Genomic DNA, 24,368 nt, shown 5'->3' with positions numbered 1-24,368 from the left:
TGACTATTGACTCTGGTAGGGCCCAGCTCAATGAACTATATGGTAAATCATAAGCTTTTTGGCTTTGGACTAATAGCATGCAAAGTTTGTACTATATGCAAATGAGCGCTAAAGTGCTACTTAAAAGTGTGTTTATACACTACCTGTGCTAAAACTTACAGCAGTTTCAAAAGAAGGTAAAATGCATCAATTTTGGATGAATTTGGATGAATAAAGTCTATGGGTAATATGTGCAAATTGCTATAGCTACATTTATTCCAGGGTCAGTTTTTTTCAAATTTGCTGCTCACCTCCATGTGCTCAGGGAAAGCAGGGTCTGAAAGTAAGGAGAAGAGGAAGGGGTTGCACAGGGGAAAAGATGGTGAAGCAAAGAGGCTACCTGACCCCCAAGATTTACCTTTCTTGCTGTAGCAGTGGGAAAGAGACAAATTCAATGCAAACCTCCAATAACTAAATTCTATATACGGAAAATTATATCAATTTTATGAATTTCCCATATATAGAATCTAATAACTGGGGGAGCCATCTTTTTTTCAAGCAAATATGGTATATTCCATTATCGGTAGGAAGGATTGGATGGTCTTTTCAATCTCCCAATGCCATGTCTGTAGAATACTGTGATGGGACCCTGAGTGCAAACTCCTCATGCAGTAAGATATTTAATTAAAGGAAGCCAAATTTCAGGGATAAAAAACCCAACTTTAATACTTAAGAGAAAACACTACAATAGAATCGGGGAAGGCAGAACAGATAATAAATGTTCAAAACACACTACTCTTAACGTTTCATCCTCACACCCGGACCGAGCTTATTTTCAAGTCCACAGCTGGTTCCAGTGGCAGATAGTCTGTCTCTGCAGCAAAACTCCACCCTCACTCCCAGAGGTCTTGGCTTCTCTGCTGGCCCTCAGCAGGTTGCCTCTACCCCACTACTCCAGTCTTTTCAGCCTCAGTCCCCACATGGCAGACTCCCTTTGTCTCCACTCTCTGGGGCTTCACACCAGCAGACTTCAGTATGCTCCAGCAGGCCAGAGACGCAGGTAAGGCAAGCGTATGCACTGTCCCTCCCGCCTTATTACATCCCTTCACCCAGTTTTTAGAAAGAACTGCAGTTCTCAGGAAAGGGGATCTTCCAGCACCATCCTGAGGGTAGAGAGCAATAAGCTAGGCTACAACCAGTCCCTCTCTAGCCATTAACCCCACCAGAACAAAACCCATCCAGAAAAACCCCTGACTTTCAACAGGGAAAGTTAAAGCAAACAATACAACCACACAATTGTCACAAATACAGATAGAAAGGAAAAGATCCATACATTTATCAATGTTTGAAGATGTCCACGATAGCTGGGTCAAACCTGGTGTGAGAGCATCCTCAATTTGTCCTATAAATGGTTTCATCAGTGGTTCCAGCACAGCTGGAATTCCATTTAAAAAATTACTGTAATCAACCATGAGACCCTGAAGCCTGCAAGATATTAGCACATTTTTTGCAGTTAGCAGGCATTTGCATAATTTTTTCAATACACTGAAAATATACATAGCTGTAAGCATACACACACAGCAAAAAGTCTGTACACTTTGGATCAATATTCAAAACAAGAAACCATACCTAACTTAACAAATTAAGAGCCTCTTCTCTCCTAACCCATCCTAAAAAAAAAGCTTGGAGAATAGATTTGCAATGATTGAATGTCACTGATTTTGAGCATAAAGTCCCAAAGGGAAAGTGTGTTCCAATCTAGAATTTCAGATCGAAGACACTCTATACACATTTGTATTTATGTATTTGATTACTCTATCCTAAATGCAGGGCTGTACTTTGCCTTACTGAATTTCATCATCTTTATTTTATATCATTTCTCCAATTTATCAAGGTCATTCTGAATCCTATTGCTATCCTCCAAAGCATCTGCTCCCCAAAACAATTTGGTGTCACCTGCAATTTTACTGTCTGTGCACTTACATCCATACTGCAAATCACTAATGAAGATATTTAGTTATGCCAGGCTCTGGACAGATCCCCAGAGAACCCCACCTGGTAGCTTCTTAACTGCTGCAGCAGCCCTAACTTAGAGTTATCGCCATACAGGAATTAGAGTGTTGTTATAGCCATAGCTGTCCAGGAAATTCATGAGTGACAGCAGGGGCGAGGGGTGTTAATATCTCTTAGGCCCCTTCCAGGTGTTAATTTAATTGCAGGACGGGTTCTGAGGAATGTTATTCTGGGTTCCAAAACTCGCATGGCCTATTATGCCATGTTCAATGTCTGACATGAAAGGATGTGAAATTTTTGGGATCTGAGATAAAATTCCTCAAATCCCATCCCAGGTGTGCTGGTATGCTTAGAGGTCAAATGCTCCCTGATCTTAAGTTCTGTGTGCCCCATGTCATTTAAAGCTCTTGCGTGATGCCCAGAACTGGGGAGATGCTCCCCATGAACCCAGACACTTAAAGGGTGTATGTGCAAACTTAGGAAAATCTGCAAATGAAAACAAAATCTAGAAAGTGCTGACTTACTTCATCTGATGTGTTTTAATCTGGTCTGCTTCTGCAATCAAGCCAAGCAGAACATCTGGAACTTCAAAACTAATTTTTTTCAGGTATTTTGTTTCATAAAGTACTTCAAAGACCATGGAATCCAAATTCACAAATAATTCCTTCATGTGCCATAACACAGACAAAAAAAAGAAAGCCACATGAACAAAAGGTGACAGCTTCAAGTTCAGGCGTAGTATAATTTTTTTGGAAAACATATAAAAGGTAGCAAAGATGACTGGCTAAGATGTTGAAAACAAGAGTTTACATTTAAGATAAGATCCTATTCCACTTTATTCACCAGGTAGATACCTGACTTCACATGTATGCATCTGGCTGGGTATTAAACCCGAAATTGTAGCCAGGTAAAAATGCTCTAAATGCTCGAAGTGACAAAAATGCTAAGGAATCTGAAATATTAGGCTCTAATCATCTTTCATGAGGTCCAATTAGCAAAGCATCCAGAATGGCATATTTTGGCCATTCTGTGGTACAGCTCCTAATCTTTACAATATGGGTAATAATATTTTCTTATCTAACCAGTTGTAAAGGCAAATTCACTAAAGTCTATGAGGTTCTCAAACAGTGATGATAATGGAAAACCCTTTGAGGTAGTCAAAAACTGCATATCTGTTGCAAATTCAGGTAGCATGTTACAACTAACACAAGAGACCAAACAAAGTTAAAAAATAATAACTATCGTCTTTGCTGAATACTGTTCCTTATGTACGAGTGGGTTTATGAAAAAATATCTTGTGAACAAAGTCCGCATTGTAACATACATACAAAGGCAGGAAAAAAATTAAGATTACATGGATTAATTTTAGAGTGCTTGACTTAGCAAACTTGTTGGCATTCTTTTAACATAGTTTTCTACCTGTGTATGTGATATGAATAACATAGCCCACTTATGATAAATGATTCAACTGTTCTTCAAGAAGTAAATCCTATGTACCACTATTCTATTTATTTTTATTATTTTTAAACATCTTTACCTTGGTTTCTGGGTGTCTGACTAGTAATGAAGCATGCAGTCCATTCTTAGCTTGGTCAGCAGACTTGTACCATACTCTGTGATAAAGGAGTTCATACTCTAATAGAACTGCAGCCATTCTGTTATAGCTTTTAACAACCTTCTTCATCTCTGGAGTCTATAAACCATAAGAAATTCATTTTAATAATGTTATATTCTCTAAATTAATTAAGTTGTGTCCTAAGACATACACTCACTACGGTTGATAAAACAAAATGAATGTGGACCATAACATTTAGATGATGAGAAAAAAAGAAAAAAGAATTGAGAGAGATTTAAAATTAAATGAAAGGAATATTTTAAGCCCTCTAGTGATAAAATTTCTGTCTTGATTTTTGCCATTGCTGTGTAGAGAAATTCTACACTATAATTGCAGCTGGCATGTGGAATTTCATGGGAATCAGTTTCTTTTGGGGAAAGCTAGGATGGCCATCTGTCTTCACAGATCACATGAGACAGCTCAGTATTTCCTGTCACTAACCATAGGCCTATTAGGTGCAGCAGGCAGAATCCTGAATGTGTGTACATGTGGCCAATGAGAAAGCTGGCCTGGCAGCCATGATGGGGAGACTCTAAATGGCAAATGGGCTACTGTTGAGGAAGCTAGGGAGTGAGCCCACAGAAAAGTTATTGTGGAAGAAAAGAGCTAGTTGGGAAAGGAAGCTAGGCAGAGAGTCTGATGAGGGTGTAGTTACACATTACCTTTTCAAACATGTTAAATGCTCTTAAGGTAGAAAAATCCACACATTAAGGTGGGAAGAGTTGAGCTAAGTACCCTCTGAGCATCTCAGTGGTCTCAGGAACTTGTTACACATTAATTTTAGGTGGCTCCTGAAGCTCTTAACCCTTGGATTTGCCACACATTAACACCTGAAACTAGCTACACCACTCCAGAGCAGATTTACCTCTAATCTGTGTTACCCAGCTCGTGTTCCACTAATGTGGAGGACTGCAACTTGGGTAACTCACTTCCACATTAGTGTCCCAGGATGCAGTATCTCCTCTCCCACCTTGTTCTGTGTGGACAAACTTTCCACCCCTGGACTCAATTATCCAGGTGACAGTTCTGGTACCAAGCCAAATTCCCCTCCTACTCACAGGGGTGTGACCTTCCCAGCCCCGAGGGTGCAACCCCATGCAAATGCCTGCAGAGCACATGCCAGCTAGCTAAGTCTCTGAGTACAAATAGGTCCAGGAGTGGAGTCTGAAGGGGGTAAGGGAGAACAAAGTATGGGCATGATCTGGAGTTTCCTTCCAAGGGCAGGGGCAGAAGTTCCCCCCACCAGCACCTTACCTCACCTCTCCTACCTCTCAGCCACCCCAGGCAGCATGACTAGCACCCCCCCACATCCCAATCCCAAATTCCAATTTATTAAAATATGAGACCTTCTTTAATTTACTTCTGCCTTATTTCTTTTCAAATTCTTTTTGTTTTACTTTTTATTTTATCCTTTAGCTCAGGGGTGGGCAAAATGCAGCATGGGGACCAGATGCAGCCCACCAGGCCTTTCTACTGGCCTACGGGGACCCTAAAAATTTAGAAAATTAATATTTATCTGCCCCTGGCTGCCTGTCATGCAGCCCTTGATGGCTTGCCAAAGCTCAGTGAGTGGCCCTCCACCCGAAATAACTGCCCATCCCTGCTTTAGCTGCTGACTTCCTTTGTTTCACCACCCTTCCTCCACCCCCATTTCCTTGCCACCTTCCATTTTATTACCTGCCCCCACCCAATAATTCGCTACCTCCCAAATTCCAAGGCCCCCCATCCCAACCAACCTCTCACACACCCCCACCTAGAGCAGGGATAGAAGCCTATCCTGACTCAGGAGCCCTGTAGTGGCAACTCACATCCCTAGTTCCTAGTCAGGCCCCTGCTCATCAGCCCTCTAGTGGCAAGTCACAGCTGTGCAAGCGGGGGACAATCAGAGAAGGTTTTTAGCCGTATGGTGTAACTGCTCCAAACTTAAGTAAGCACCATCACCAATCAACATCTGAGCAGCTTGAAGTGCAGTGTGTAACAAGTCCCTCAAAGCTAATCTTCTTCATACAATAATTCTGGTATTAGGCAGCTTGTGTTGCAGTAGTGTCATTCTGCTCCACAAAGCTAACATCAGAAATGTGCAGTCCTCCAGTATCCCAGGAGGCACCGTTCCCAGTTCTCCACACATGGACTAGCTATCCTCTCAGACTCTTATGCCCTAGACAGACAGCTATACGTATCAGAGAGGGTTTTAACTCTTAATGTGCGACTGCTCACGGCACTTGTTAACTTTAACACAACCTAACATTCCTTAGAGTCATCATGTGTTACCCGTAATGTGCAAAAACACCGAGTAGTGACAATGGCGGAAAAGCAGTGGTCCAGTAGGAGAATGTGAGTTACAGAGGAAAGCAGTGCAACCTGGGATGGATCCAAATCAGGGCAGAAGAGGCAGACTGAGTCATTTAGTGGGAACAAAGAGTAGAGAATGATGTCAAAGCCTGGAATACCAAGGGAAATAGCTGTAATGAGCCCCAGACAAAACTCAGGTAGGCTAGTAAGGAGACATTAGAGTCTGAAAGTCAGAACTAAAAGTTGCAGAGGCTTAGAAGTATGAAGTACTAAAAATACGATACAGTACTGGTACTTGTTTGAAGTTTAACATAAATTTCTACCCTCCACCTGTTACATTTCTAACCTGCAAAAGCGTGGTTTTCTTTTTGAGGATTTTCATTGGGTGTTCTATCTTTCTGAATAGTTGCTGAGCCCACATAATCTTCCCGGTTACCTGAAAATTAGTGAGATTTAAGCTTATATGTCCATTAACAAAAAACAGACAAAAAGTAATAGTTTTTTCCTGTGTCATTAGTTTCATTCTCTTACAGGTGGTATGTTACGAAGGACAGGCGGATTTTCCTTTTGCTTCTGGTAGAGTTTTCGAACCAAGTCTAAATCTCGGCTGTATCGCTGAAGGACAGTTATATACTTCTCATTAAGATCAATGTGGTCTTTACCTAACTGTTCAAACTGGATCAACAGTCCCAACATCTGTTCAGTCTAAAAAAAGAGATGGATATTTACAGTAAATGTTCCATCCAGGCGAAAATTGTTTAATAAGTTGTAGTCATTGTGTGTCTCTAATCCTTTCTATTTATAACTGATAATATTTTGAATAGAGAAAAATCTGATCTAAATGGGACAGTCAATTCAATTCCCATTCAGCTGATATTTATAATAGTGTGAATTGTTCCCAAAAAAGGCCTTCATAGGATAAAAGGTGACATTTTATTTCCTGCAGACACTTCCCTAAATGCTCAATCTTATTTTTATGCACAAAAATCTGTGCTTTGGGTATAACTATGCCCTCAGAAAGTTTTTGCTTTTGCAAAGGAAACAGTGTGGGCAGATCCTGGGCATCAACTATGCAGATATTGGGATCTGCCCAGATGCCCTGCTTCAGAGTCAGGGCCCAAAACAAGAAACTGTACCAACTTTAACAAAATGGTTGGCAGTATTGATTTCAGGATGTGACAGGGTGAGGGGTAATAAGGGGAAGGAAATCCCTTGCTTGCCCTCTCTCATTCCCTGGCATTCCCTGTGATATGCAAACAGGCAGCCAGTGGAGAGTTATTAGTGTGGCCCTGAATAGGCTGACCATAACCTAGCAACACAGAGAAAACCAGGAGAGCCTTGTGAAGCTGCAAGGGAGAGGAAAAATTCATCTAAGATACCTAAAAGCTGACAGCTGGATAACAAGCAGGCTGACTGGCAGCCTGGGGAACTGATGTGAGACTAAAGACAGACTGTTACCTACCCAAAGATGAAGAGGACATGGAAGTTCCTAAAGAGATGGTGAGTTTGTGGCTCCCAGATTTTCTGTTGTTTACTTTGCTGAACTTGTTTCAATCATCAGCATGGAGGTTATTGCTGGAGTGTAGGGGGAGGAGGAGCTCCCACTTGCCATTGCTCTGCTACAGGTACGCAGAGTGCCGTTTGCACATTCACAGTACCAGCTGACTAAAGAGAGTTCTTTTTCTTTGTTCGAGGCAACACTGAGTTTGGGGCCAACCCATTTTATGGTCTCAGACACAGAGTGAACTCAGACTATAAACATATCTGTTCCCCTTAAAGGAGACTGTGCTAGGGCTAATGACAGAACTGTTGAAGGGGAATAAGCAACCCAGTTGACTGTACTATACTGAAAGGTGAATCACCTCCATCTGTACTGATGAAGCAAGTTGTGGTGGGCAAGAATACAGAGGCGGGGATCACCTACAGGGCAAACTGGGTCAGGAATAACAATGCATTTGCACCCACCCATGACCCTTTCACAAATATCCTTTTTGATTTGGTAAGAAGAGCATTTGAAATACTATTGAAAAAATGTTCTGAAAGAGCCACTGATTAAAATTTTTAAAACTGAACACAGGTCTTTTTTTAACAAGCTGGATTTTAATTGCTTAAATTTATTTTCACCATCTGATCCTCAATAATTCTTACACTGAAAATAGTTGGGATAAAAAAATAATTTGGAAACAGAATAGGCCCATTCTATAATAAAAACAAAAAGCACGGCAAGATGTTCAAGAGGGATTGCTGTGGCTTAGCTCTTCCAAAGAATGACATACATTTTTTACTTGCCAAAGTACTTACAGTTAAGGGTTTCTCAAACCAGGAATCCATGAATTCTTGGACTGTCTGGTACAGAGCTTCAGTTTGCTTTTTAAATTCAAGATAATCTTTTTCAAACTGGAGAAAGGAAAAAAATGCAATTGGCTATATTTTCCCACGGACTTTTAAGTGAAACCACCCTCTTGCATTCTGGCTGTAAAAGCTTGGACAGTGTCTCTTGAACAAAAATGCAAGACAGTGGCTGGGACAAGACTGGGTTGTGGTGACAAGTCTGCTAAAAGAAAAATCAAGTCGCCACGATGGCTGAAATCCATTAAGGCATAGAGACAGGGGAGCTTCAGGTACCCAATACCAGACCCAGGCCATAAATTAATAAGAGTGATGGTTCCTCTAAAAGGAAAATTATTGCAGAGACCTGGCACACTCATCATATGTGTAGCTAAGACAGCAAGAAAGCGGCTATGCCAATGTAAACAGAGAAGGCAAGAAAATGACATACAATATAAAACTACATAAAACTTAGAACTTCATACAACCTGGATACCAGAAAACCACAAATACATTTCAATTGAACTAGCAACTAAGGAAGACAAAAGACGAAATATACATTTCAAGAAAAACCTGTAAAAGATGCTCTGTATGTGACAAATGCACCTTAATAAACATATTCTCACATTTCTCAAACAGGCATCCAATATCTAAGGTGTTATAAATGTCTCAATCATTAAGTGTATGTCTGGAGTTTTGTAAATAGACCATTGCCGGTATAAACTATTGCAAATTTTCCCCATTGATAAACAAATACCCCAAAACAGGTCTGGTAACCACTGCCTCTAGTTATCCACTCAAGACCCATCACATTTAATTAACCTGTAACTTCAGTAGCTATCAGAAACACAAGTCTTCACACCTGGACAAATCAAACAACAGGAGCCAGACAGTTTAACAGTTGTAACATTATGGTCACCCTTTTTCCTCCCTGTTTTGTCTGGACTTTAGTTGACGAAGCATCAAGGAAAAATGCTTTGAAGCCATACAACTAAAACACTTTTAAAAGGAAAACAAAACTGCCAGCAAGGTGTGCAATCCAGAAAAGATCGAGAAGCCATTCTGCACCCAGCCCAAGAGTAAAGGGCCCACACTCTATAAAGGCGGCAAAACTGGACCAGCTTCCCTGCCTGCACTGGTGAGAAAATACTGCTGCAACTAAATATGTACTAGGACTTTCTGTAATAGCTCATTTTATATTGGGAAAGAGTATTTTTCTGTCATTTAGTTTTGTAGTTTGTTGGTAGTTATTAAAGGAAGCCTTTCTGCTATTAATCACCTGAGTGTTGTGTCAATTCTTAAAGAGTAGGTTTAAAAACCCACTTTTAAGTACAACAAGTTATTAAAGGAAGCCTTTCTGCTACTAATCACTTGAGTGTTGTGTCAATTCTTAAAGCAGTAGGTTTAAAAACCCACTTTTAAGTACAACATTGCACTTAGGGGGAAATTTGCCTGGTCAGCACTGGCTCCTGCCAAAGCTCCATGTAAGCAGTAAGCTCTAAACTCACCAACTGACCTAGGTAAGGTATGGCTAGAGCCTCTTCTTGCATGTAGCCCCAGAGCCCTGAGGGTGATGCTGTTCACCTTCCTACAGAAATCAACAGCAGGAGAAAGGAGGGGAGGAGCAGCAGGGCAGCACTCACCACCTGAGCTCACAGGAAAGCAGAGGCTCTGGGCAGACCCCATGCCCAGAGCTCACCTGCAATACAGCCAAGGTGGGGTACAGCTGTACTACTGCATCCCCTCTGGATTTGCCCCTGAACTCAGATGAACACAGAAGAGGAACTAAAGCTACTTTGGATATTTATCCATAATTATTTTTTCCTGAAAGCCCACTGTGAAGAATCCTGTGAGGTGCTGAGTGCCTTCTGCTTAATTATAATATATTCATCCTCTCACAGCAGGCACTCATGCTGCTGGGTCCTAATGCTGTAATCCTTACTCATGCAAGTAATTCCATTGACTTAAACGTCACTATGGGATAGAACCTATTTCATCTGCATGTACCTACCTACATGACATTTAACTCCAGTTTTTGGCACTTACATAGTTGAGGATTCAGCATAGCTATCATATTCCCTTTCTGCTTAAGTTCAGGAGGATGCAGTATGACTACATCGGTGCCTGGAGGGAAAAATTGCCTAGAGATGCACATATCACCAGGTGGTCCTGACGTTTTAGTTGTAGAAAAATCACAACCAGTGGGTGATCAACAGAGGAAGAGGGTAAAGGCCACCCCCTTGCCCCTTTTGAGACCAGTAGTTATGGCACTTATCCATGGAGTGAGGGACCCAGGTTCCTACTCTAGCGTGGACTTAAGTCTGCACCTCCTGCTTCCCAACAAAGTGTTCTAATCCCTAGGCCATAAGCTAAGCATTGCAAAGAGCACCCGTTACTCCTCCTATGGAAGCTGGCACATGATTCCTTGCAAATTAATCACCTGAAGGATAAATAGGATTTAGCCCTGCATGCACAAGGAGGGTTTTCCACATGTCTCAAGAGAGAACATCCTTTGTTTTCTAGTTCAGATAAAGCAATGACTTTCAAATGTTCTGTGAAACCCTGGTCATCGGGGGTTCCACAAAGAGACTGTGGCTGATGGCAGAGCAGGCCAGGAAGCAGTGCATAGCCATTGTGGACCTTGTTAAAAATGCTTAACAGATCACTGATGGTTATACATACATACCTCTTGTTTCTTGGGATCCAGGATATCATAGGTTTTTGACTTGATGTTTGTAGCAATGGTCTGGTAACGAGTATTGATTTTTTCAATCCCTTCTAGTTTTACATCTTGTAGCTCTAAAAGATCTGTCATGATATTACTTATATCTGAAATCTTTTCCAAGTGCTTACAGAACGTATCAAATTTTCCAAATATATAGTTTTCACTAAGGATAAAAGAAATAGTAGAGAGATTATCATAAAATATAAAAAATAACGTAAATATCTGTAAGAGTGATGGAAGGTGTCAACTTTAAAGGAACTTTTATAGAAGTGTTAAAGTAAAGTGTGGAACTAAAACACTGGGAAGCAAAGTGAATGAACATAGGGGTTATTACATCCTGACTGCTTTGTACAGTTCAGACACTTTAGTTCTACCAAAGAGGGATTCCAAAATATTGCAAATTGCAGAAATGAGTTTTTAATGGCAACTGCTGGGAAATTAAAAAAGAGACCAGGGGCATCCCGCTTTGTTTCCTGGTGTACCCAAAATCTGAAGCCACTGCCTGACAGTGCAGCAGCATTTCTATTCTGGCAGCAGCGAGGGAGTCACTTACTTTTACAGCTCATTATAATCTACCTGATTCCTTCTAAACTCTTCATTGCACAGATGTTAAAACCCATTTTTCCTTTTCTTAATGGTCTTGATGTTTCACTAATTCAGCTATCTTCTCTTCTGCAATTCTGCTGTTAGCTGCTCATCTTAATGTAGCTCCTATTTTACAACTCTGCAAACTGTTTTCAATTCTAGCTAGGAACATTCACTCAGGCATGGAAACATTAACTCAGGTGAACATCAACTCAAGTGTGAAAATAACTTCCAGTGAAGCACTAGATGCATAGTCAGGATACTCAAGAAGTCTAGATTTTGTTTTATGAATTTGAAAGTGATATACGTTCAGTTCTAATGACCACAGGACTAAAGGAACAATATCTCTGTGTTATTTTTGCCTTGTTTGTTATGTTTTTATTAGCATTAGTAAAGCTTAGCTTCCAGTTTCTTTTCACTTGGAGACAGGAGTGTTGTATTGTGTTATATTGATGTGCCACACCACCTGCACCTTTGTTTTCAAAATCCCACATTCACTCATGAAAGAAACTAAGTGAGGAATGATAACCTAAGAAGAATGATAAATCAGGAGAGATGGAAATCAACAGCAGAGTACAAAGATTAATGTGGTTTGGGCAGGTGAAAAGGATGCACAAAGATAGGATATCATATGAATAGCTGAGCCACGAGGTCAAGGGGAAGACCACAGGAAGTTGAGAACACCAGATCCACAAGTACATATTTTTGCAAAAGGTTGTTACTAAGAGGAAACAACAGCAGACATGTGATGGAAACAACTTTTTAAAGAAGATCATAGTTTGACTCTATAATACTAAGACAAGCCCATAGCTTGTTCTGCTATGCTTAGCCAAAACTCCATTTGGCAATAGTGTTAAAAGTATGATCCAAAACTTGTTGAACTAAGTGAAAGTCTTTCCACTAACTTCAGTGGTTTTTGGGCCAGTTGGGATTCAGCACAACATGCATGCATGTACATGAAGTCCATCTGCATCTATTTATTTAACAATCTTAGAACAAATTCTGCTAGGGAGTAGGGATGTAAATATTGCTTTAAAATATTAGTTTAACCTCCTCTAATTATACTGGTTAAATGATTAATGTATCACACAGAAGCTCAGACACAGCTGCTGCTGCAAGTGGCTCCTGGAGCCCTTTGACTGGGGAGAGGAAGGAAGGAGGCAAGACTTCACTGAGAGTGGGGGAGCACCTGTGAATGAGCACCTAATTGCTTGACTGATGAAACATTAGGTTGCTCCCTTTTTTCCTCTCAGGCTATGGGTACTGGCCCCCCTCCCTCCTCCCTCTTTCCCACCAGCCCCACTGTCTTCTAATTCCTGACGGGGCACCCCAAGGCTTCCTTTCCCACCTTCCTTGCTCCAAGATAAATGATAACCAGAATAGACGGAAGGAGAAAAAATGATCTGGGGGGGTTGAGTGTGCACACACATGCATGCACGCCACCCACACATGCAGGTAAGTCTGTGGGGGAAGGGGGAGGGGGAGGCAGATCGAGGCCCCAGCAATGAGGGAGGGAGTGGGGCAGGGGCCAGGGCAAGCAGGGCCCCAGCGGGACCAGGCAGCAGAACAACCGGAGCCCAGGAGGCTTGTCCAGGGACACAGGGGGCTCCCACCGCTGCACACACCCCAGCAGAGGCCTGGGGGAGATGCGCCCCACATTTGCATGTGGGGAGGAGGTGGCCATCACCGTGCACCACACCCCAGTCCCCACTGCTGCTGCAGCTCCCCCAAGAGCTATGCAATGCCACATGCATCCCGCCACAGGGCAGGCAGGAGGAGCAGCGCAGCCCAGCAGTGGCAGGCACACGGCACATGCCACTCCCGGGGCAGCTACACCAGGGAGAAAAGCACAACATTTAGTGGCAGCTGCCCCCACCCCACACACAGACAGGGGGTTCACGTACCCCCTGGACTTCTGTTGGGGCATGCACAGCAGCAGGAGCCCCCACTGCGCCCCTGGACAAGCCTCCTGCGCACCGACAGTCCCATCACCCACCCGGCCGGGCACTCCCCCCCACCTCCGACCTAAACCCCATCCCCACTCCTTCCCTGGGGCCCTAATCTGTTGTGTCCACCCCCCCCACCCCAAGCCCCTTGCCCTTCCCCCAGTAGATTGATACTTGCCTACCAGCAGGCAGTGATTCACATGCCAGGCTGTGACCCTGGCTGCCTGCACGCCCCTCCCCACACCTGATGCAGCCATCCAGAGCCCATGACCAGGCTGCTTTGGGGCCCTACCCACTGCCCCATGTTTGTGGGGGCTGAGCCCTGTGAACACCCCCACCCTTCCACCACCTATGATAACTAGTAAGCTAACCTGTTATCACTGCACTTACCAGTTAAATGATTATTTAATCTTTCACATCCCTACCAGGGATATAATCCTGATTATGCTACATTTTATTATTTTAATGAGTTAGACAGAACAATGGTGATAGTGCATTCATAAATTACGTAAATAGTCAAGATTTGATTCAAGGAAAGAATGAACAATTTACCTGAAATCAAACTGCCTGTCAGAAGGGGTTTCTCTTAGCTTCTCCCTCACTCTCTGAAAAGACGTTTGATACTGTTCATTAAGATAAATACATTCTTGTATCCTCTTTAACAATTCTGGCCTAAAAAAAACCCCCATAAAGCACAGAATACAAACTTAATGATCATAAAGAACCAATCAGAAGATTATAAATAAAATTAGAACATTTCAGCTACAGAGACATATTTCCAAGTCCCTTAGTTGGAAAATATTATATCGACATTAAATAAACTAACTTGCTAAATGGAGACAAGGGCTTATCAATATATTAACATTCAAAGTGTAAAGAGGGTTAAATTAAAAACATTTGTTTTTAAATTGTTTTACAGGCTAAAATTTTTGGCACATGTTCTACTGTCACTGGACCACATTGTGGTCCTATTATGCTTCACAGTACAAACCAAATAGGTGCATTGATCTGTAAAAATCCCTGTTCAGTTCAAGTACTTTAGCCATTTTTCCTTTTAAATTGTGGCTTGGTTACCAGCAAAGTTTGGATGTCTCTTTCTGGACAAAAAAAATTCAGAAGAGTCTCTTTCTTCCTTTAAATCATAGATTCATAGAAAATTATGGTTGGAAGGGACTTCAGGAGGTCATCTAGTCCATCCCCCTGCTCAAAGCAGGACCATTCCCAGCTAGATCATCCCAGCCAAAGCTTTGTCTAGCCTGGTTTTGAAAACCTCCAAGGATGGAGCTTCCACCACGTCTCTGGGTAACCTGTTCCTGTGTTTTACTACCCTCCAAAAAAAATCTTTCTAATATCTAACCTAAACTTCCCTTGCTGCAACTTGAAACCATCACTTCTTGTTCTGTCATCTGCCACCACTGAGAACAGTCTAGCTCCACCCTGTTTTGAACCCCACTTCAGGTAACTAAAGGCTGCTATTAAATCTTCCCTCAGTATTCTCTTCTCTAGACCAGTAGTCACCAACCTGGGGCTCGTGATCAACCAGTCAATCCCCAAGCCTTCTTAGGTCAATCCTGGGCTGGGAGCACAGCTGGGCATGCGTGCATGTACACGCCCACCACCCCCCAGCACCAGAAGTCAGTCTCAGGGAGGGAAGGGACATGGCCAGATTGAGGCCCCTGCAGTGAGGGACTGATCTGCGGCTCAGTCAGGAACAAGACAAGGTAAGTAGGATGGTGAGAGGATTGGCACCCCAGGGGGGCTTCTCCAAGGGTAAGGGGTGCTCCCTCCTCATCTTTGTGGGGCTGGAGGCAGAGGCAGCTGCTGCTGTACCTCAAGCCCTGCTGCAGCTGGCCACATATGGCTCAGCTCAGCAGCGGAGACTCATGTGACATCAGGCTCCAGCTGGGTCTGGGGCTCTCTACCACCCAGGGGCATGTGGCAAGGGGCTCTTGCTGCTGGGCACAGCCTGGCGGGGGCCCCAGGGGCTGTGCCCGCTACCACTGGTGCTCCAGGATGGCCTTGTGAGGGCTGCTGCTGTGCCAAGAGCACAGGGAAAGGGGCATGGACACCAGGAGCATGGCAGGGAGGTGGCATGGGCCCCCAGGGCCACTGCCAGGCTACGCCCTGTGGTGGGAGCCCCCGGTCCCTGCACCCCTGGGTGGCGGAAAGTCCCAGACTGGACTGGGCCGGGGCCTGACACCACTTCTCTGCTGCCACTGGGCTGAGCCACACTAACCAGGCAGCACTGACCCGGTCTGGGACTCTCCGCTGCCCAGAGGCATGTGGGGGGGCCTCCTGCTGCTGCGTGCAACCTGGCAGAGGCCCTTGGGATCCGTGCCCCTCCCCAACCGTGCTCCGGGCATAGCAGCAGCCACTTGATCCTGGAGCACTGTGGGGAGAGGGGGGGCATGGGCCCCCCGGGCCCCTGCGGGCTGTGCCTTGTGGCAAGATCCCACCCCCCACAATGTGCAAATTTGCTGAGGGTGCCATCTTCCAGGTCCTCGATAAAGACACTGAACAAAACTGGCCCCAGCATCTGAATATCAGCATCTGAAAAACTGCAGTTCTCAAAGCTACTGGCCATGCTCAGCTTATGTGAGACCATTTAAGTAATCCTGACACAGCTATTGTAAATGAAATGTTGGGAATGAAGAGACTATTTTTCTCTTTAAATACCATGCTGCCCTCATATAGGCCAGTTAGTCTTAAAGATCATCATTCTGTTAGGAATTTGTCTTCCAGTTCCAGAATATTGATCCTGCCAAAGAAAATGGGAAGTTAAATCACTACTTTATACTATTGACTGGGAAATACAAAAAGAATGTAGCAAAGAAGTGAAAAACCAAGCAGAATTAAAAATGAACTTTTTTAAGAATGCTGAAAGTTTAATTTTAGTCTTACTTACTGTAATTTTTTATAATATTCTGTAGTTTGTTGTGTAAAGGCAATTGTCATGATCTTTTTTGCACAAATATGCAAAATGTTTAGTGTGATTTAATTTTACAGCGCTCAAGCTGTATTATGGACGTTACCATTGACATGGTCCACTCTATAGCCTCATAATCAAGGCTCTGTCTAATATTGTTGATTCTTTTTGTATAAGGTATCCAAGATCTGGCCTTTCCCATGCATCTAACTCAAAGAAATCTCCCTTGTCTAAGTGCTCATCATCTCGTATCTTAAATATTGCAACATCCTCTTCTTCAGCCTTGATGTGCAAGCTATGCTGCTGCAAAGATCATTTTCCTAGCTCATCACTGACCATGCCATGGCTGTCTTTGAATCCCTCCACTGGCACTTCCCTCTCTTTTGCAGAAAAATAAACTACTCTTTATTTTCAAGGCCTTTCCCATACTATCCCCACTCTCTTGTCATCTTTCATATGTTTCTGAGATATCAGTTCTTGCCTCCACTCTGTCAGTGATTCCATTCTTTATCAGTACTTGCTAAACTTTCAAACAAGTACCTTTGTGTTTTTGACCCAAGTTGCACCTCACATTTGGAAGGAATTTCTAATAAACATCCACAAAGTTACTTCATTATCTTAATTCAAATCCTTCAATTCTCTTTTACTGTGCGTCTAAAAAATGTAAAAGTTAGATTGTTGTTGTGCTGAAGTGACTGTCTGCTACACTGACCAGGGTCTCTTATTGTTGCCTCCTGCTCCCTTATATATATCTGTGGTGCTCAATCTTTTTCCCCGGCAGGCCTGATGGGCAGTACCTGGTCTGACCACAAGCTGGATGGTGGTTCCAATGCAATGCCAGGGGCCAGTGTGGCAAGCACCATCGGCCATGCAGAGGTGGGGGCAGCCTGGCTTAAGCCTGGCCTTGCAGCAGGGGGAGCAATGTGACCCAACCCCAAGGGGACTAGAGGCACGTGACCTGGCCTAATAGGGGGAAAGGGGGCATGACCCAGCCCCACAGACAGAAAGGGACCATGGCCTACCCAATCCAACTCCCCAGGGGAAAAGGGACATGGGCCAGCTCTGCAGAAGGGGTGAGGCCATGGCCTGGCTCCAACCGGGTGCACAGGGCTTGAAATCTAGGAATTTAGCAGGGGGGAGGGTGGCTGTATTAAATGGCCACCCCTCCCCCACCATCAAGTTTCCTAACCTGTGAAGAGCCCTATGGGCCAAATGTAATGGCTCCACAGGCCACATCTGGCCTGTGGGCCAGAGGCTGAGCAGTCCTGATCTATCTCAATCCACTTGTCCCTCGTCTTAGACTACAAGCCCTTTAGCACAGTGCTTATCTTTTCTTTTGTCCGTGTACTGTTCCTGACAAAGTGGGATTTTTGTCCATGAGTGGACCTTTTAGATGAGATGATCTTCATCATTATTACCACCATCATCATGGAACAGCAGAATGAAGAATAAAACTAAGGTCTCCAGAAGGAATCACAGAAAGTGTTTTACTTAACTTGCAAACCTACAATAAACTTAACTCTTCTTGACACAACTAATGTTCATACCAGTAAGAGCAAGATAACAGAAGAATATACAGGGAGAGTTCCCTCCCCCGCTCCTAACCTATTGTCAGTGATGAGCAAAACATGGCCCAGCCCCAGGCATGCAGTGGGGCTGGGGCAGCACAGTGCCGGGCTCCGTGTCCTGGTGCCCAGGCACCCCAGCCTGTCTGCCCTGCACTCACTGCTGGGGACACTGGACAGAATAGGCAGGCCTGGTCTCCATGGAGACTGGCCCAGGACCCGCATGGGCTGGGCATGCTTGGCTGGGCAGATGGGACGGGGCCGCAGGCTGGCAGGGAGTGGTGTCCGGAGCAGGGCCAAGGCCAGAATCATGGGGTGGTGACAGCATGGGGCTGGGGACTGGGCCCCAGGGCAGAGCCATGATCTGCTGCCCACATGTCCCTGCAACAGGCACCAGTTATGCATAAATGTTGACTTAAGCTTCCCCCACCCCTTGACCTTATGGTTTTCTCTCTAAATAGTCTGTCTTTCCTACTCCTAGTGCTCTATTCATGTTTTACTCCAAAAAAAGTTATAATGATAAAATATGTATCTTATAAACTGTTATCTTTGCATTTTAATAAAACAGTACAAATACACACTATGACCTTGATCCTGAAAAGATTTACAAACATGCTTCAATTCATGTACAACAAGCGGTCTTGATTGAAGTTAATGGGAACATTCACATGCTTAAAATGCAAACATGCTATACTTAGCTGAATCTACTTTGGTAAACATATCTTTTAAATATAAACTATAAATATCATAGAAGTATTCACTAAAGAAGAGGAGAAAAATTAAACGTCACATTACCTATCTAGGTCCCAAATTTTCGAAACGCCCTCCTTTAGATACATTTTGCATGTGCTAATCATTTGACTGGTGACTTTAAGAAGAAGAGATGTCATATGTTCTGATGTATTGTAGTAGGGTGATGTACAGTAGATCATACAGATACTGTTCATTAAATTGGGTATGTGTTTCACCATTTCTTCCTGCAACCAGAAAAGATGAGCAAACTAGCAATTCACATTTCCTAAAAACTATTAAATTTGAAAACCTGACCTGGAAATGTGTCTTACATACTCCTTCCATCCTATTTTGTGCAATATTAGTTATATTTTTAAGTCAGTGAAAGGTCAGTACCTTGGTGGCTGCTAATGCACCACCATAGTCAAAGCTTCTGGATCACAACAGCTTCCAGTAGTGAAGGAAGCTAAGACCAGCTACAGACAAAACAAGGCATGGAATGCATAGTGAGGGTGAGGGGATGGTCTATCGAGATGGGCCAGATTGTGGCATCAGAGCTCTCAGGTATAAATGACTGGTAAATCTCCTGACTGGCACAAAAGGAGAGGTTCACCAAATTATCCCAACTCTTCTGTGCCTGCTTTTCGGGCAGAGTAGGGGCAGAAACTAGAGGGTCCTCCTTCTCCAGTCAGAACCCTCTGAGCCATTAGTGACTTCAGGGATTTCCCCATAGTCAACAATGAAGTAGAGCTCTACTGAATCATTCCCCAGACAGAATCCGTGACTGCTCCTTGTTGTCAGCACAAGACATCCTCCAAGCATCCATAACTCAATTAGCACCTCAGGCCTTCTTATACCATGCCTTTAAGCATTTTAGTCTTCCTGCGGTACTGGTACCAATGTCAGCTGTTCCCCTGGGTAGCCATTTCAGAGGCAATGCACTTGTAGCTGGCCTACTTGTAGTGGCTCCTCTAGAGCACTGTTTCTCCACCTGTGGATCACAACCTAAAAGTGAGTCGCAACAATATATGAAAGGGTTGCAAACAAAGTTTTAAAAATGGATCAACTAACTTTAAAAATGGATTCTCCTTTAAAGAAGAAAAACCATGGGAAACTATGGATTTTCCTTTGCAGGTTGGAAGAGGTTCCAGCCTTCCAGGGGCTACTTGGGGCCCCTTTTCCCCCAAACACCCACCCTCACCCCATACACTGGGGGCAGGGGGGCAGGAGTGAGGGGTACTGGGTCAGGACTGGCCATCTATGTTTATAAATGGGTCCTGGTACAAAAAAAGTTGAGAACCACTGGACTAGAGTAAGTGTTGGCTATCTTCATCACCCCAGAAGGCAAGGAAGTCCATTATTTCTGCCTGTCTCCAGTTGCTGGAACACTTCTCAGAGATGGCAGATGAGTGTAGTGCTAACATCATGGAAGCAGGCTGCTGTTGACATGCTCCATATTCATTTTCAACACTCCGGACACAGTGAAGGCCAAAGTCCTCAGTTGGGTATCCAGTAAATGAGAGTGTGGTATGCCTTCATGTCTGGCAGTAAACTGTAGAGGTCATAGGCCTGGCAGATCCTACCCTTCTGGAGCGGTGGAGTTTGGTGTAAGAGACAGAGATGGCTCCCAGGAGCAGTGTGGGTATAGAGGGGAGGACACGGAGCACTATGGGATACCAGAGGACTGATCAACTCCCTATTACAGTCTGTTGGAGATTTCAAACATAAGATGAAGTGTCTTACACTACAGGACTTCCAAGTTGTTCTTGTTTCTTTCTAATCATTTTTGAGGTGCAACTGCCCTTTTTGAAGTATTTAATTGGCTGAGTATGCATGTACCCTCATTTTCTGTAATGCTTTAAAGGCACTTAGAGTACTCCAAATATTACAGCTGCCTATGCTTATAGCACGACAAGGTCAGAAGAAACCTGCACTCCTAAACTACTCAGACAGATCTTTGTCCCAGTCTCTTCTTGAAAACCTCCAATGACAGAAATTCCACAACTTACATAAGTAGCTTGTTCCAGTGTCCTACTGTTCTTACAGTTAGAAAGCTTTTACTGACATTTAATCGAAAATCTAAAGTGTTTAGATAATAGTGAAAAATTCAATTATGTAGCACAGTATTTTCTTATCCTATGACTCCCTAGAGACTCCAGAAGAGATACAAACTATTAGAAACAACTTTTAAAGAAGGATTCTCAAGGCAATTACATTTTTCTCAAAAATATGAAAAATTAAGCTCTTTCATTTAAGGCCTGATATTGAAAAGGGCCAAGCATCTCTTTAGATTTATTAAGCTCCTTCAACTCCCATCAAAACCTCTCAAAGCACTTTTCAGGAGGCACTCAATAGATAACAACTTCAAAGAGCAGCAGTACTTCAGCTGGTTTTGTTTTTTTAAGATGAAGACAGAAAAGTGTGTGTCTTCTCAGTTTGTTGTTTCCACAGTGAATGTTGATGTTAACATCTGTTTTCCAACTATCAGAGGAGGGAAGACAGTGGGCCATGCAGCAGAAATTTTGTAAACTTATATTGTTTTCCCTAATGGTGGCATCTACAACATTTATGCTTTCATTTAAAGGAATTATTGATTTATTCACCACTTGACTAAAAGAATAAACTTCAAAATGTGAACCAGGCAAAAAACCCCAACAAACTAAAACTCAGACACATTCTGTACTGCCTACCATGGAATACAGGGGAGAAGGGGGAACCTACCTAAATTCATCTCGTTTGGATACTGACTGTTTTAGTGGAAACACTGCTATTTTTGTAATTTGCTCTTTCAAATGTACTTACTCAAATGTAAACACATTATTTTTCTGCTAACCAACCAAAACATATAAGGAAGAAGACATACTATTTTATTAGACATATGTGCATACTTTACTATATGCTAGAATTCACTTGGGCACCTGGGAAGAATGGGGCTTGGGAGAACAGTCTCTTTTTTTTTTTTTTTTTTTACTGCTCATGTATTAGCATCTGGAATAGCAATCATTTGCTACCTAAGAAATAGCGTATTTTCTTTTTTTGAAGGCTATTCAAAATTTATAGATTCAATTCACTCGTGGTGCAGGAGTTAACTTCGGAAACGGAAAGGGGGTACCAGTCTGCATTTGGTAGTAACAACCTTTCTTTTACTGAGTCTCCTACTAATTGATGCAGTTAAAAATATTACTTACAGGTGAGGCTTTATCAAGTGGACCAAAAAACTTATCCAGTGTATATAAATATTTTACATTGTCTTTAGCTTCATTGGCAGCATTTGTAACACTACCATCCTGAAAAGTAAAAGCAAATAAAATTAACAGTGTTCAGGTTTATCGCACTAGAACCTGGAGACTCACTATTTTTCCAATCCATGCTATAAAAAGAACAAATAGACAGCCAAATTTTGCAAACACCTACTCACACAAATACTCCCAATTATGTCATTAAATTATTCTCATAAGTAAGGACTATCTGCAAGGCCTGACATACTACATATTTAATAATTGCTATCCAATAATTAGGAGTTTTTGGACATGGTAATTGAGGCATCATAAGGAAAGCAAAACTCCCCAATGAACACAATAAGAGGCTACTTTGCCCCCAACTAAACAGAAAATCATGGTTTTGGGGGTCTGGTTCATAATTTCTCAATGTTTAACTTGGCACAATTGAATGTGCTCAATTATTATTATGATCAAGTATTATTACTTCTATGCGAGGCTTGCAAACTTAGGCTGAGATCCACAGGACAAGTCTCTTCTGAAGTGATATATGTGTGTCCCTTTTGTCTAAAACTGCTTGCACCATTTAGAACTTAATAAACAATTCTGTTGACGGTGCACAAAAGAAATGGAATCCAGCTCACCATCTCCTCCTTGTGTTGGCTCTGCAGAGCTAACAGCATTCAGAACAACAACTTTCTTTTCACTAAACTCAGAAGATATGACTGAGCAAATACCAAAAAGGGAGTGAAAGATTTCAGTGGAATACTTGCTGTTTCTCCTAGTAACTGGTCAACTGGGGCATTCAAATGGTTTTGACTCATGCATCACCCACACATAGCTTGTAAGTTTGCTTTTCTGAACTGCCTGCAGTCTTCATTGCTCAACTCTGGTCACAAGCATCTTTGGGCCAGGTCCTATTTCTCCTTTACATACCTGCATGGCACTTACACAGCTGTGTAACTGCAGTCTTTGGCACTTAACTCACAGTTTTGGGTTCTGTGTAAACATCTTGCCCCACACTTCACTTCTGAGTATGTTCAGCAGATTGCCTTATTGGCTGCATAGGTGCCCCAATTAGGTAAGTCCTGAAACTTTAGTTGGCAAAAAAAAAAGTTTATTTTTAAAGCACAATTAATTACCAGGTCTTTCCACTGCTTTAATATTTTGGATCTTGCTGCCTGAAGAATACTGAGAACTTTCTTTACTCTTGGACTCTTGAGCTCATCTAAAAGGCTTTGAGATAAAGGAAATACATTATTTTTTTTTCAAATGACAATTTATAGTTATCAACAAATGTCTTTTAGCCTGAAGGAGAAATAGTACAGTGATTTAACCTGTTAAATGCAGCCATCCTTGACTTCCAATGCTCCAGTTCAGCAGATGGGCCAATGTCATCAGCTTCTTTTCTCATTTGCTCATTTTCCACCAAAACTTGTCCAATTTGTTTGATCCAAATGATTAGTGCTCCCTCAAGTTTTTCAATGACCTCTGTGTTACTGCCTTTAAAATAATAAAGCCAAACTGCACTCTACTAATATCTATCCAAAAATAAACTCATATTTAAAAATAGTATTGTGTCCTTAAAAATAAAAAAATTTTAAGAAATCAGAGAAGCTAAAAATATTTGTTATAATGAAAAAGTTACATACGAACAATACATACACACATACTTTGCACCTTCTTTTATAATGGAAAATTACAAATGTACAATGGAAAAGAAGACAAATACAACAAGATGACAAATCCTGGTTTTAAAAAGAAATGAAATACAACCGTCTTCAAGGCAAGGGCAAATTGATCAAAGTAGCTATGTAACTTACAGTCGTATATCCTATCAGTGTGTCTACATGAGATGTTAACTGTGTAGTAGCCTAATTTTACTGTGCAGTAGCATGCAGGGCAAAACCTGTGCTAACATACTACTGTGCAGCAGTATTAGGCTACTGTGCAATTAGAATCACTAAAAGGTCATGCTCCGGTGCTATTGTGCAGTAGCACCAGTTACCGTGCATTGATTTAGCACTTGGTTATCCAAGTACTAAACTTAATATGCAATAACTACAGCACATTACAGGTCGTGTAGACATACCCTATGTAATACATCTCTCTATTTCCAAGACTCTGATAGAAACAGTTCTTGTGTTATGTTAAATTCACACGCAGCTCATTATAAGGCTCGTCTATAAGAGATGCTACAGCGACATAGCATTGGTGGGTACGAACCATGACGCTGATGCTATTGCACCATAGCAACAAGCTATGTCACAGTAGCTTGTTGCCATGGCATAGCAGGGTCAAAAACGACCCATGTGCCACCGAGACTGCACGGTAACTGCGGTTACGGCACAGTCATAGATTCATAGATTCATAGATGCTAGGGTCGGAAGGGACCTCAATGGATCATCGAGTCCGACCCCCTGCATAAGCAGGAAAGAGTGCTG

General features: G+C 42.6%; 1 protein-coding gene across 1 annotated transcript in view; it reads right to left on the bottom strand.

Annotated features, from left to right (window-relative positions):
• LOC109313479 (dynein heavy chain 5, axonemal-like) overlaps positions 1 to 24,368 on the bottom strand; it is a 275,004-nt gene that overhangs the window by 223,726 nt on the left and 26,910 nt on the right. The window contains exons 9-20 of the mRNA XM_019540081.1: positions 23,262 to 23,427; positions 23,067 to 23,160; positions 21,895 to 21,993; positions 18,770 to 18,951; positions 14,036 to 14,155; positions 10,914 to 11,115; positions 8,201 to 8,296; positions 6,431 to 6,604; positions 6,246 to 6,335; positions 3,530 to 3,685; positions 2,517 to 2,656; positions 1,313 to 1,464 (exon numbers count right to left, since the gene is read on the bottom strand). Of these exons, the coding sequence (XP_019395626.1) occupies positions 1,313 to 1,464; positions 2,517 to 2,656; positions 3,530 to 3,685; positions 6,246 to 6,335; positions 6,431 to 6,604; positions 8,201 to 8,296; positions 10,914 to 11,115; positions 14,036 to 14,155; positions 18,770 to 18,951; positions 21,895 to 21,993; positions 23,067 to 23,160; positions 23,262 to 23,427 (1,671 nt within the window). The remainder of the gene's footprint in view (positions 1 to 1,312; positions 1,465 to 2,516; positions 2,657 to 3,529; positions 3,686 to 6,245; positions 6,336 to 6,430; positions 6,605 to 8,200; positions 8,297 to 10,913; positions 11,116 to 14,035; positions 14,156 to 18,769; positions 18,952 to 21,894; positions 21,994 to 23,066; positions 23,161 to 23,261; positions 23,428 to 24,368) is intronic.

This window comes from Crocodylus porosus, unplaced genomic scaffold (assembly GCF_001723895.1).
Source record: "Crocodylus porosus isolate Cpor-Errol unplaced genomic scaffold, CroPor_comp1, whole genome shotgun sequence".
Lineage (NCBI taxonomy): Eukaryota > Metazoa > Chordata > Crocodylia > Crocodylidae > Crocodylus > Crocodylus porosus.
This window is presented reverse-complemented; position numbering and strand designations above follow the sequence as displayed.